Source organism: Manis javanica, chromosome 5 (assembly GCF_040802235.1).
Source record: "Manis javanica isolate MJ-LG chromosome 5, MJ_LKY, whole genome shotgun sequence".
Taxonomy (NCBI): domain Eukaryota; kingdom Metazoa; phylum Chordata; class Mammalia; order Pholidota; family Manidae; genus Manis; species Manis javanica.
Genome location: NC_133160.1, coordinates 94,786,074 through 94,801,095, shown reverse-complemented (window position 1 = coordinate 94,801,095; position 15,022 = coordinate 94,786,074). Strand labels below are relative to the sequence as shown.

The 15,022-nt window shown below is 37.1% G+C and overlaps 1 protein-coding gene across 2 annotated transcripts in view; it reads right to left on the bottom strand.

The window, feature by feature from the left end:
* UNC5C (unc-5 netrin receptor C) overlaps positions 1 to 15,022 on the bottom strand; it is a 407,905-nt gene that overhangs the window by 100,018 nt on the left and 292,865 nt on the right. For both annotated transcript variants that reach the window (XM_037020211.2, XM_037020212.2), the window contains exon 4: positions 9,003 to 9,106. In XM_037020211.2, the coding sequence (XP_036876106.2) occupies positions 9,003 to 9,106 (104 nt within the window). The remainder of the gene's footprint in view (positions 1 to 9,002; positions 9,107 to 15,022) is intronic.

Below are 15,022 nucleotides of genomic sequence, written 5' to 3'. Positions count from 1 at the left end.
ATTCATGATAAAAACTCTCAGCAAAATGGGAATAGAGGGCAAGTACCTCAACATAATAAAGGCCATATATCATAAACCCACAGCCAACATTATACTGAACAGTGAGAAGCTGAAAGCTTTTCCTCTGAGATGGGGAACTAGACAGGGATGCCCACTCTCCCCACTGCTATTTAACATAGTACTGGAGGTCCTAGCCATGGCAATCAGACAAAACAAAGAAATACAAGGAATCCAGATTGGTGAAGAAGAAGTTAAACTGTCACTATTTGCAGATGACATGATATTGTACATAAAAAACCTTAAAGACTCCACTCCAAAACTACTAGAACTGATATCGGAATACAGCAAAGTTGCAGGATACAAAATTAACACACAGAAATCTGTAGCTTTCCTATATACTAACAATGAACCAATAGAAAGAGAAATCAGGAAAACAATTCCATTCACAATTGCATCAAAAAGAATAAAATACCTAGGAATAAATCTAACCAAAGAAGTGAATGACCTATACTCTGAAAACTACAAGTCACTCTTAAGAAATTAACGGGGACACTAACAAATGGAAACTCATCCCATGCTCGTGGCTAGGAAGAATCAATATCGTCAAAATGGCCATCCTGCCCAAAGCATTATACAGATGTGATGCAAACCCTATCAAATTACCAGCAACATTCTTCAATGAACTGGAACAAATAATTCAAAAATTCATATGGAAACACCAAAGACCCGGAATAGCCAAAGCAATCCTGAGAAAGAAGAATAAAGTAGGGGGGATCTCACTCCCCAACTTCAAGCTCTACTATAAAACCATAGTAATCAAGACAATTTAGTACTGGCACAAGAACAGAGCCACAGACCTGTGGAACAGACTAGAGACTCCAGACATTAACCCAAACATATATGGTCAATTAATATTTGATAAAGGAGCCATGGACATACAATGGTGAAATGACAGTCTCCTCAACAGATGGTACTGGCAAAACTGGACAGCTACATGTAGGAGAATGAAACTGGACCATTGTCTAACCCCATATACAAAAGTAAATTCAAAATGGCTCAAAGACTTGAATGTACATCATGAAACCATTAAACTCTTGGAAAAAAACATAGGCAAAAACCTCTTAGACTTAAACATGAGTGACCTCTTCTTAAACACATCTCCCCGGGCAAGGAAAACAACAACAAAAATGAACAAGAGGGACTATATTAAGCTGAAAAGCTTCTGTACAGCAAAAGACACGATCAATAGAACAAAAAGGAACCCCACAGTATGGGAGAATATATTTGTAAATGACAGATCCGATAAAGGCTTGACATCCAAAATATATAAAGAGCTCACATGCCTCAACAAACAAAACTCAAATAATCCAAGGGCAGAGGAACTGAACAGACAGTTCTCCAAAAAAGAAATACAGATGGCCAGCAGACACATGAAAAGATGCTCCATGTCACTAATTATCAGAGAAATGCAAATTAAAACTACAATGAGGTATCACCTCACACCAATAAGGATGGCTGCCATCCAAAAGACAAACAACAACAAATGTTGGCGAGGCTGTGGAGAAAGGGGAACCCTCCTACACTGCTGGTGGGAATGTAAGTTAGTTCAACCATTGTGGAAAGTAGTATGGAGGTTCATCAAAATGCTCAAAACAGACTTACCATTTGACCCAGGAATTCCACTCCTAGGAATTTACCCTAAGAATGCAGCAATCAAGTTTGAGAACGACAGATGCACCCCTATGTTTATCGCAGCACTATTTACAATAGCCAAGAATTGGAAGTAACCTAAATGTCCATCGGTAGATGAATGGATAAAGAAGATGTGGTACATATACACAATGGAATACTACTCAGCCATAAGAAGAGGGCAAATCCTACCATTTGCAGCAACATGTATGGAGCTGGAGGGTATTATGCTCAGTGAAATAAGCCAAGTGGAGAAAGAGAAATACCAAATGATTTCACTCATCTATGGAGTATAAGAACAAAGGAAAAACTGAAGGAACAAAACAGCAGCAGAATCACAGAACCCAAGAATGGACTAACAGGTACCAAAGGGAAAGGGACTGGGGAGGATGGGTGGGGAGGGAGGGATAAGGGGGGGGAAGAATAAGGGGGGTATTAAGATTAGCATGCATGGGGGGTATGGGAGAAAAGGGAGGGCTGTACAACACAGAGAAGACAAGTAGTGATTCTAAAACATTTTGCTATGCTGATGGACAGTCACTGTAAAGGGGTTTAGAGGGGGGACCTGGTATAGGGGAGAGCCTAGTAAACATAGTATTCTTCATGTAAGTGTAGATTAAAAATAACCAAAAAAAAAAAAAAGAAAGAAAGAAAGAAAAGGGGGATTACTCCCTGATAGGATAAAACTAACTGTAAATCGATGATTAATGCATGCTTTAAATATCCTTAATTTTGATCACTTAAAGGGTGTCAGATGATTGGCTATGGAGGTACACTTTTCTGATAATATTCCTTTCTCTTAAAAATAAAGCAGTTCCTTGGTGGTGACCTCCAAGGACTTCTACACAATGGTATAAAGGGCATATCAAGGTGTGGGCAAAGGGTCTGTTTGTGTTTATACAGAGGATCAAAGCCTAATTTGGCTACCCAGAAAATAAACTAAGATACAATATGAAGAAGAACTTCTAACATCAGCACACTCTGGAAGAGTCATACCAAAAGATGATCATCAAAAAACCTCAACAAAGATCCAGGCAATGCTGCGGTTGTAGCTGCATTCATCCCACCAGTTCCTGGACTTACCATTGGAATGACGAAGGAATATCTAAGCTGGCCTGTGCATACAGTAAAACAACAAATTTGACTGGATCTATACTGTTGGAACTCAACCAAGAATTAGGAGAAGTGCAAGTTGTAGCGCTCCAAAATCTTACAACTACAGACTATCTACTGTTAAAAGAACATATGGGATGTGAACAGTCCCCAGGAATGGGTTGTTTTAATTTGTCTGATTTCTCTCAGACTGTTCAAGTTCAGTTGGACAATATCCACTATATCATAGATAAGTTTTCACAAATGCCTAGGGTGCCTAACTGGTTTTCTTGATTTTACTGGAGATGGCTGGTAATTATAGGTCTGCTTTGGTTATGTAACTGTATTCCTATTATGTTAATGTGTGTATGCAATTTAATTAGTAGTTTAAAACCTATATATGCTTAAGTTACTCTACAAGAAGATATGGCAAAGAAATAATCAATCTTCCCATGTTTTCTTCTGTCTGCTACCTCGATAGCTTTTCTTCTTCCTTCCTAATTACAACCCTTAAATAGAATTCATGCCTCATATTGAATTCACCAAGTATCATAATTCCTCCAAGTGGTAAAGATACCTCAAGACAAATGCTGGGCATAGAAGCCACAAGGCATAAATCTGCAAAGAAGTAAAAAGCTAACCTTTTCAAACAATATGGCTTCTCTCTCACTTACCAACTTTACATTTCCCTGTATGGCCCCAGAAGATGACTGGTTAGCCAGAGACGGGTAAGATACCTCAAGGGAGGAACAACCTAAGACAGGCACAGTCGCAGGGGGGCCATCAGGTGAGAAATTGGGGATCAACAGAGGTGAGGCTTAGAACCTCACCCCCCCTGTTTTGAGAGAAATCTGCATCCGTGGATATTTTATTGCCCTTGTCTAGCTTGGATTAACACATAGTCTATAGGCACACACCTGATCATCTACATTTGCTCTCTTACAACACTAAACTATGTTTTCTACCTTTATCTTGCATCTACCTACCACTTCAGCATTTTATTAAAAATAATAATAATAATAATAATAATAGTAATAATAATAATAATAATAATAATAAAGGGAGAAATGTGGGATGCACATATAAATCAAGTATAAAAATCAAACGAATATTCATATTTCACCTGATTGTTTATAGTTTATAATACGTGATCAAAACTGAAAGTTTTTGTGATGACTGCCCTTGTACTGTTCACCATGTAAGAACTTGTTCGTTATGCTTCAGAAGATTGGAGACTGATGAGAATTAGGCATGGGGTGGATTAATGATTGTGCATTGAGCATTGACTCCCCTATACAGAATTTTATTGTTGTTAACAATCATTTGATCAAAAAATATGAGATACCCTCTCAAAAAAAAAAAAATCCGTTCCCTGTTTATCAAGACTGAACTCAGCAGAATAATCTGTTCCTTTGTACTTCACCCCATATTTTCCCACTTGCTAATAAGAGATGCAAATGTTGATAAATAAGATGACGGTTTTTAAGCACAACTGGGTCAATAAGTTAAACATTGTGCCCTGCTCCTCCAATTAGACTCTATGAGAAACAGCTCAATTATAATTAGAGATGCAATTATCCCCTTGTTAAAGGTGAAACAAATCACAGGTTTCGGTGAAAAATTTAGTTTTGCTCCTTCTGCCATGCCAACAAATCTTGTATCTATTGATGTTTTGATTCCAGTACTCTTCAAAGAGATAATCTGATGAAATAAAGCATCTCTGAGCATATTTCTGCCTCGCCATATGACAGCAAAATTTTATAGGCATAAACTGAAATGAGCAAAGAGGGATTCATTTCAAAGATGGCTGATATTATGCCCCTGGAGCAAGCAGGTACCCATTCATGGGTGTATTAATTTCTGGTTTCTTTAGGGAGATGAGGAAATTTATCTGCTGAAAGGGCGGCAAATGCCTCCCCAGAAATGAAAGAAAATCATTATATTTTTGGCTTGATGATAGCAAAAGAGCTATTAAAAATTCTAAGCAATACCAATTTAGAGTTTTTCTGGTATTTTTCTTTCTCTTAGTCTACTTTCAATTTCAATATGATTATTATTACCCTGCCCCTCTAGTCTTTGACCCAAAGTAACTCTCAGTGTTCTATTATTCCTCGTGCTAGTGCCCTGGAGCTCTGCTCTCAGTTCCCAGACTTTTGGATTCCCTCACCTCACAATGAATTCTCTCAAAATGTCTGCATCTTCAGAGGTAAAATACATTCCGTGAAGTTCCATTTCCTGAAGTGCAGCATCTGTGTCACATCCAACAGTGACTCTTTCTTTCATTTAGTTAAATATACTTAGAGAATCTACTAAGTAACCTATAGTCTGATGGTGTTCAGAGATAAAACATGAACAAAAATCCTTTCTGCTCCTGATTTCATCAAAATCAGGCAGGCAGAGGAGTAAACGGATTCACTTAACACAAGCAGTAGCTCGAGCTATATAACATCACGGTATATAGGGGCTGACACGTAGCAAGTCACACTGGTTCATCCATACCAGACGTTAAGTACTGAAATAGTTCTGTATCTGCTGCTAAATAACTTAGTGTCCCTCACTTACTGCTGGCTGGTTTCCTGGACGACCTGATGATGCAGCAGCTAAATGGTTTGTATCTGATATCGCTCAAGGCCCTCAGACTCTGTCCCTGTGCTAAGGAGGCCCCACAGTTGTTAAATATTTAGATAAAGAAAATAGATATAAAGAAAAGGCTTGGCAGGGAGTCCAGAGGAGGGATCAGTCCAGCCTAGAGCTTTGAAACACTTATGCTTCATTCCTGTATATGAACAACATAATTTTTCTTCACCAATGAGTGCTGAGAGGAGTTCATAGGCAGAACTGTCACCACCTGGAGAGACGGAGCCTCAGGAAGCCTCAACTGGCTTCTTTCTCCTCGGAGACTTTGTTTGCTACTCTGTTTCTTTCCACTTTAAAAAGAAGCACTACCAAGAGCAGTCTCAGCTCAAATTTCCCCTTGGAGAGAAAATATGAGGACTGGTCTGCTGTCTTGGTCCATGATGATCAAATGGCAAGTAACTTCAAAAATCAGAGTAAGGACAGTGGGACATGATGACTTGCTGTAGAAACTTACTTAAACTAGTCATCTGTAAAGTAGATATTTACATAAATAAGTGTGTTTTCTTCTATTAAAGCTCACTGTGCTATTTCCATTGGTAGCATTCATGGGCTCCTACCAAAGCAACAGGCTAGAGAACAACAGGCAGGCATCTTGATGATTCTTGTAGAACAGAAGCTTCCCTCTGTATAACCCATGGTGCCCAGCCGAGTGCAATGTGCTTAGTGACTATTTTAATTCAAGAGCTTCAATTCAGATTCTGTAAATCAATAGATAATAATACAGTAATTGTATTAGTAACAGCTGATGTTTCTTGAGTGTTTTCTACATGTGCTAAGTGATTTGCACATATCATCTCACTTAAATTGCGCAACTATGTTCTGAACAGATACTATTATTATCTCCATTTTGTAACTGAGGAAACTTCTGTACACAGAACTGAAAAAGCTTGTCCAAAGTCAAAAACTTAAAAGTGGTGACGCTTGGCTTTAAAACTGGAGTTCTGAAAATAAATTAGTTAAACATTCTGTAGTGGTGACTAAAGCCAAGATAGGGAGAAAAGTAAATCTCACCACCTCCAAAGTGCCTTTGCCGTTATTTGCACCAAAGGTGGGGCCACTGCAACATAAGGTCAGTCAAGTTCGTTAGAAACATACTGACTTGTATGGGAGGAAGAAAAATATTGCCTCTGGACATTCTGTAAAAAACATACCTATTTTTTCAACAGAGCAGACAAATACTTGTAAAATAAAGATCTATCAAATAGATCAGCCATGTGTTCATTAAGCATTTACTACCCAAGTTTTTCAGAATCATTTGCCTTGGATAAAAAAGCACCATAAATCCATGCCTGTGTGGCCTGATATTTTAGGGACTGATTTTATTAATGGTAAAATCCAAAGAGTTTACCTGCTGGTTTACCTGTATTGTAAGGGCAATATTTCATTCCATGCTATGCTATTTTTATACTTTTGGATTCCTCAGACATAGAAGATATTAAATAATGAATGCATTCATCATTAAATTAAAATAATCTTATAGTCCTTTAACTATCCAAGTTACATTTCATCCCCTTCTTTTTTCGTTTATCTGTTCCTTTCAAAGGTTTTCACTGGCTTTCTGATCATGGTGATTCTAAGACTGTTGAAAAGAATCTACATATGAGTTTATTAGCCTGCTCTTGAGCATGTGGGTTTGATCTCTCATCTGACTTCAGAAAAAAAAAAACAGAAAAAATATGCATTAAATATAGTTCTTTGAATGTCAAATGTGTATATGATTTTTGAGCTTGCCAAGTGTTAATTGGTCTCTTCCCCACTGATGATACAAATAAAATTCACAGCCAATTAGTCTGCAGTCATGAATCTTTACTCCTTGACAAAGTGAATCACTTTGTTGAGGAGACTAAAAAAATGTGAAGAAATTGCTAGGAGTTCCTCACTGAGAGTCTTTGCATGAATCAGCCATCTTTAAGAAACACAGTAAAAATGAGTCTATGAAACCTATGTTTCTCAGGATATGTTCTGGTCTTTAAGGTAGTTTAATGGAGGAGGTTTGCATTAGTGTTTCAGAAATACAGTTAAGGAAACAGATGCACTATTGTAATAAGTGAGTGAAACAAAATACTGAATAGAAAAGAGTTGCCTCCTTTCTAGTCACACTAAGTCAAATTGAGTCTCAGTGCTGGAAGATAAGATTTTGGTGTAGTTAGATGAAACAGCTATAATTATGCAAAGTTTCTAATTTACTGCTAGAAATACCATGGGATGCCAGTTACAGGGCAAAAAATAGCTCTGTTCTTCTAAAGTAAAAAAGGAAATTTCATTGAGTGCTATTTTGAGTCTTTGCATTGACACATGTAGATATGAATGGTGGTGAGAGAAAAAGAGTCATTTCGTAAGGGTCCTGCCTATATGCCTAATTATAATTATTAATTTGGAAAGAGCAATCAGACATTTAATTAGTTGCCATGGGGCCAGATAACTGAGCTGACTCCCATTTCTGCTGCAACCCTCAGAAGTCTGAAGAACTATGAGAAATCTAGTAGAAGTTTACTGTTAAATATTAAACAATTTTTAGACAATGTTGCCATTCTCAGTAATGTTATTTTGCAATTTCATAGACAGTGAAAATTCAGGGCGTATCTTTTTTTACAAAAAATTATCTGGCCCAAATTCAGGCCCAAAATGCAACAATTAAAAAATGCCTCTTTCCATCAAAGAGTAAAAATTCCAAAGAACTCACTGTAGTTTGGAGGTTAACAAGGACCACAAACAAAATGACATCGATGTCATGTGTTAAATTAAGTGCATTGGGCCTGTAAGATACTGGATCATCTGGGGCAATAGTGTTTGATATGTATTATGATGTTTCCTAGACATAAAAGGGTAATGTTTTTGAGAGTTTGTGGTTATTTGTTAGCAAATAAAAGACACAGTATTGGATGGTTTTCCTCAACAGTATGCTCTAAGTTGATGGTGAGGGTCTCAAGGGGGGAATAGTACCTTCTCCAGTCATGTAGGCTTATCCCCACTAGACAGGCATTTCTATGGGGCACTATATTGTTTGGGGCTAATGAAAAGTCATGGCATGAATCCAATTCATCAACACTTCATTAGCAATCACAGACTTAGTTTTAGCAAAAACAAAAACTGAAAACGAAAAGCTTGGTAGAAAGCTTACAGGACAAAACTGTTTGACACTTGTTATTCCAAAAACATGTTTTCATTCATGGTGTGTGTGGATATGGCTTTTAGATTACATCATGGAACAGGAAATATATACATGGGGTATACAGTTTTTACATTTTTTGCATATTATCAAGTATAATAATAAAATTAATAGTACATTGTTATACCACCTGTCTCTATGATTAGTGCCAAATAAAGCAGTACTTCTGATTTCTTGAAAGAAAATAACAAAACTAAACCAGACTGCCTGTGGCTTTGTCCAGTGGGGCATTCTAATTGACTCCCATGTCATTAATCAGTTCCCAATCAATCTACTTTGCCAGCAGCATGCAGTTAGGACTCCATTACCAACCATTCATCACACCATACCCTAATTCACTGCACCCTCGGTCATGTGTCAGTCCTCTGTTAGAGTAAGTGCCAACTGCTAAATGCAGAGGATTTTTGTTACTCACTTCAGCCACTGGGATTCCTTCAGGAGGTCGACACTGGAGCAAGACTTCCTGTTCCAAGGATACTTCCTTTCCCAGGGGCTCCTGCTCAAACGTCTTCCGTAGATCTGGGAGCACAGGTAAAGAATACATGATGAAACTAATGAACATTTATTCATTTATAGAAAGTGAAATTAAAAAATCTCAGTTTAATGCTTCATGTGTCTGTGTTTTTTTTGACCACATGTTGTTCACACTGTACCATAGTCTGGGTGATTATATTCTGTGTGATAGAAATTATGAAATTCAGTGGCTATTAACTGTTTCTACTTTAATCTTCAGTGGAATGCCTTGAGAGTCTCATTTTAACAATCAGCATAATTCATTAACTGCATTTCTTTCATATTTCTTAATAACCAACTATGATGATCACATTTTAAATTGAGAACCCCATTTTCATAATTCTTATACAGAGTCCCTTATGTACATAAATATTTTCTTCTTCTTCACAATAAGTACTATTAAAGTTATAATAACTGAAACCTTTTTATCAATAGTTCAAAAGAAAGTTTTTATTTCAGAGCAGAGAAAAAAATGCTAGAGTTTTGAAAGAATGACTATGACTTCTTGAGATATCTCCAAAACAAGGCAGGAGAGAGATTAACTGCTGGGATGAATCCAGAAATATCTCAGTATGTAATTATGTGGCTATTCTTCCAAAAAAAGATTAAATGGTCATTTCTGCCCAGTTATACCAAATACCTACTTATTTATTAATATAATTATGTCACCTAAAGCTATACACAACCAACTTTCTAAAACTGTTATAGATGGACACAAAATGTTGGAAAGCAGTTTGTCATTTTAAACACCAAAGTTAAAAAACCAAGAGTCAGTCATAGAGCCTTAAGGCAGTATTTATTTTTAAAAAATAGAAAATTTACCTCATAATGTACAGTTCAGTTCCTTCCAACAAAATGTTACTGGAATTTTACCCAGTTGATTTCAATAAAGGATTAATATTTCTATCCTTTCATCTCATGTTCCTGTTGAAGACTTCAGAATCTAAAAGAATCATTTGAGCCTATTGAATCAATGGGTGGAAACTCAAAGACCCCAGAGGCACATCCCTAATGTCTTTCAAGGAACTAACAGAAAGCCCGACCAAGGAAAATGCACTGAGAAAAAAAAGAAATCTAATGTTACACACTTGCCATGTTGTTGAATTTCTTGGCAGAAGAAATAGGGGCTGTGAGAAAATTAGAGATCAATGTGGGTCTCAGATAACACAGGCGACTCTCCAAAGGGTGGTAGAATTTAGGTCAGAAGGGCATTTCTAGTTTGATTATCAAGAAATTGAGTATACTGCAGAAATGAACACAAAATCCACATTATTAGAACTTGAAAGGTATCTAAATTATGTTCATATTTTACATATAAGAAACATGTCTACCACCCTACTCCAAACCTTACTGCAAAATGCTCAGTGCTGCATTAGAACTTGCTAACCCTGGATTTGATATATGTCTTGCCATCCTACACATTCCTCTCACATCATGACTACTGGCTAATTTGTGTCCTTCCACAAGAAAAATGAAAAACCTTTCTACCCTTTCTCTTCTCATAGGGTAGTTTCTCTTTGTTTTTGATTTGCACTAAGATAAAGATTTTGGCAAAACACCAAATACAATAATTACATGAAATATAATATAAATAAAAGCAGCAATGAATAATTTTTATGGGATAAAATGTTCTTGACAAGTCACAACTTTTTTGTGAAAAATGATTCTGAAAAAGTCCCTCTCATGTGAGATTGGATGAAGACATAATGACTGGAATTAGTTCTCAAGTCTAATAACATATTGACTCATTCACAGTTAAATTAATCAGTAAATCACAAAGAGAGGGCTGAGAATGAAAGACTGAGGCACATATGTATCCAAATAGTTAAAAAAATCCCTTTAATATTTATTAATTATATCCTTATGTCAGACTTTTTACTAGGTTTTTAGGAGGAAGATGTATAAAATACTGAGTCAAGACTAGAAAGGTAAACTGAGATCTACTTATGAACACCTTCTGCCGTGCTAAAGAATGGCAAACCCTCAAAGGTTTATGTGCAAAGGAGGTCAGATGTCATTGCCCTGAGTGGTGAAGACACAGCAGGTAGTTAGGGATCCATCTGAGTAGGCCAGAAGGAGGAACGATGAGGTCCTCAACTTAGCTAATGCCAGGAAGAGGAGTGGAAGGAAGAGGACAGCTAGTGGACAGGAAGAGGAGAAAATAGATTCTAGAGATAAATAAATCACATAATTTGGGAAGATGTAGACAAGGATAACAGTGTGTTTTTAGCTACTGCAATGGTTAAATTGGTATCATTATTCAAAGAAATAGTACCGAGTTGGGCAGGAAAATGAAGAAAGACAGCAAATTTATTTTGGTACATGTTCAGTTTGGGGAATTGTAAGATATTCAAATGGCAAAGTCCAGTAAGTCCAGGTCATGATTTCTCAACCTTAGCACTACTGGCCTTTGGGACTGGATAATTCTCTGTTGTAGGGTTATCCTGCACATAGTAAGATGCTTAGCAGATCTTTGAACTCTACACACTAGATGCCAGTAGCACCCCTCCCAGCCACTAACAGAATAAATGCCTCCAGACATGCTGAACACTGTCCCAAGTTGAGAACTGCTGGTGGAGAGCTTGGAGAAGTCCTGCAAGCAGATCTGTGCTCCACTGTCTAGGAGCTAGCTGAAGCACTGAAAATAAATGGCAATGCCAGGGGGAAGCCTGCAGCAATACAAAAAAAAGAGGACCCTGACATTCAAGAGAAAAGCTGCCCCCCAAAATGCCTTGGTGTGAACAAAGAGGTCGGAGAAAAAACAGAGTTGCAAGTTGTCAAAGGAGTCAAGAGGAGAATAAAGTCTTAAGAACCTGGGAGGCCAACAGAACATTTTCAGTGAAGGACTCAAAGAGGAGAAGTCGTCACTGGTTTGGAAGATTCAGGAGTAATGGGGGAGCAGAAGCCAACCTGTGTCGAGGGATACACAGGAATTGGGAAAATGACCATCATGAGAACCCTCCACTCTTCTGCAGAAGTTTATGGCAACAGAAGCAAGCAGCAGCAGTAAGGGGTGATGGGTTTCAATGCAGCATGCTATAGTTTTTCTTAGGATATGGAGTAGTTTGGGGCACAGTTTTCACGTTTCTGCTATAGATAGCGCATCTCATGAGGAGCCTTGTTTCCTAATTGAGAATGGTAACATCTCCCCCCCGCCATCAGAGGCATGCACTTCAAGGGACAGGTTTAACTAAACCACCATTGAATAACAAGTAATTATTTTGTTTTGATGGCTTGGCTTTAAAGTCTATATACATTTAATCTAATTTTTAAAATGGTCTCACATTTAATCCCCCACCAGACAGTACTTCCTCTTGAAAAATCCTTTTAATTCCTGCCATAAAACTTCTTTTCTAGCTTTCAGGTTCTGTGTAATGAACACAGAATATATTGTGGCTGTCCCACACAGCACCTGCTTGTTTCACTATGCCTCCACATTACTCTGCAAGGGGTGGGCGGGTAACATTTTAAGCACATCCTTTATCATTTGGAGAGATGTGAAGGGAGGCAGGCTGGATGCCTTGCAGGCAGAGAGAACACAAGGGTGATGAATGAATAAGCATGAAAAATGGACACTTGTCAGCCAGGAATTAGATGTAAAACAGAATGGTTCAGAATAATGTGGGCATTCCTGTCATGAAAAGAGATGAATTTCTGCCCTTGGAAGACCTTTAGGATTCCAAATTTCTGTTTTCTTTCCATTAGTTCTAAGGCTGCTACTAAAATAAGTATAAAGTTCTTTCGTTATAACCTAGATTACTTTGGCAAAGTCAACTTGGCTTACTTCTGATTTAGTCATTGATTCTGCCAATTAAAAGAAAAATCAGCTTTGTCCTATGCATGCATTCAGAGACATGTTTACTTAGGAACATGAATATTGCCTCACTAAATCCATACAGTGAAATCCAATTAGCAGGTGTAGAATCAGACTTGAAACTATATGGATTTCTATTTACCATTTACACAGTAATCAAAGAAAGCTTTTTAGAACCTGTACACACATGAATGAGCACACACATCTCATTTTTTATTGTAGAATTCTGATGCTTTGAACGAATTTTTTGTACTATAATAATAATGTGGTTACAAATTATTTATATTGTGGAATACACTAGTTCATGGCACTCTACAAACTTGAACTCTGCTTTCCTGACAATGTGGCAAACAGAAAAGAAGGCTAACTGGGAGTTCAGAGACTATGGCCTTCATATTCCTTATATGTACAATGAAAGTAAATGACTGGATGCTTTTGAAGGTCTCTTTTGCTAAATGATTGAACAGACTAACGTTTTAAACATGCATTCTTGGGGAAAAAAACTTATTCTTTGTCAGATACTATACTTCCTGATTGTGATGGATCATTAAGGATATATATGAATTATCAGTGTCCAATAAAAATAATGTAAGAATTCATTTAAAAATAATAATATAGGAGTTGATGCATCTTTGAAGAGAACAGCTTTTAATTCTCTCCGCATGACAATTTTCATGGAGCTTTTGGACACCTGAATCTACAGGGCAAGTGTCAGAAAACAGGGATAAGGGTGGGTTCCAGGAGATTCAGTATTAAAAATCAGAAAATTCCTCATATAAATCCAACGAAGCAATCCCAAAATAGATAAAAATTAAAGCTCAGATAATTTTTAAATGCATTGAGAATTATTTTGACAAAACTAATTCTGTCTCCATGCAGAGTTGGGGAAGGAAATACCTACCTAAAACAGCAAGCAAGAAAGCCCATCGTATTAATGTGGATATTTACGAAAGAGGCAGAAAATCAGGTCTCCTCCCCAGTGACAGCCCTTGAGCAACTCCACCTGACACCATCCAAAAAGGGTGAGTTTGACCTATGACAGGGATGTCAAGGCTGGACAGGCCACCGCTTCGAGTAAAATGGGTCACACTACCACCCAAACTCTGTGAGCCCTGCTGATTTTGGAAAGAAACTAGGAGAAAGTATCAGCAAAAGTTCTCGTTATGATGCCTAACAGGCATGTTGCTGATACTATTTCTCTGAAAAAGATAATAAGTATGGTCTTACTCCAAGTTTTTAAAAAATGATTTATATTTATTAAGAAACGCTTGTTCCCTAGCAATGCTACTTCATTAGGCAGAAAGATTTATTAGGATAAATTATTTATTAAAAGACAAAATCTTGGCAATGTGATAGACTGATACAATGAAGTCAAGAATTCTCCAATGTATATGCTTCAATAGATTATTCCAGTGGAAATTAAAATCCTTAAATTCCACAGCATAAGAAGATATAGGTGAAATATTACATTATTAATGTTGGTTGGTTTTTGTTTTTAGACCTCACAGGGTTTTGTGAATATTAAGAGATGCTGGATCTGACAAGGTTTGAAGATTATAAAGCACAAAACACATGTAATAAGTTATCATAATTATTTCTATTATTACTCAGAGAGTTCTGGAATGAAAGATGATTACTCATATGAGAAAGTTTTCAGCATGTCATTCTCATACCTACTTTGGCCACATGGTTTATATTCTATAGTATCTAATATTCCTTATTGCACTTACGGAATTTCAGTTTTATGGCTGAGTTTTTCCAACTGCGTGTCATGACACCTTCCAAGGCTAATCAATTTAGTGGATTAAAAGGCAACATTAAAAAATATGTAACTGAATAAGCAGAAAGTCAGGCTATATCATACATTTACACACACCTACACATACACAAACATACACACACATCTGTGTGTAGTATTTCAATGTGTGAGAAGATGGGCATGTGTTTAGTGGCTCATGCTATATATTTTTTTTAAATTTTTAGTTCACTGTGAAAAAGATCTGAAAGCTTCTGGGAGGTAAGAAAACACTGCAGTTAAGTTTGTCTTTGGCGTAGACAAACCTGGATTGAGGTCTTGACTCTACCACTTGTCTAGCTTGTGACCTTGA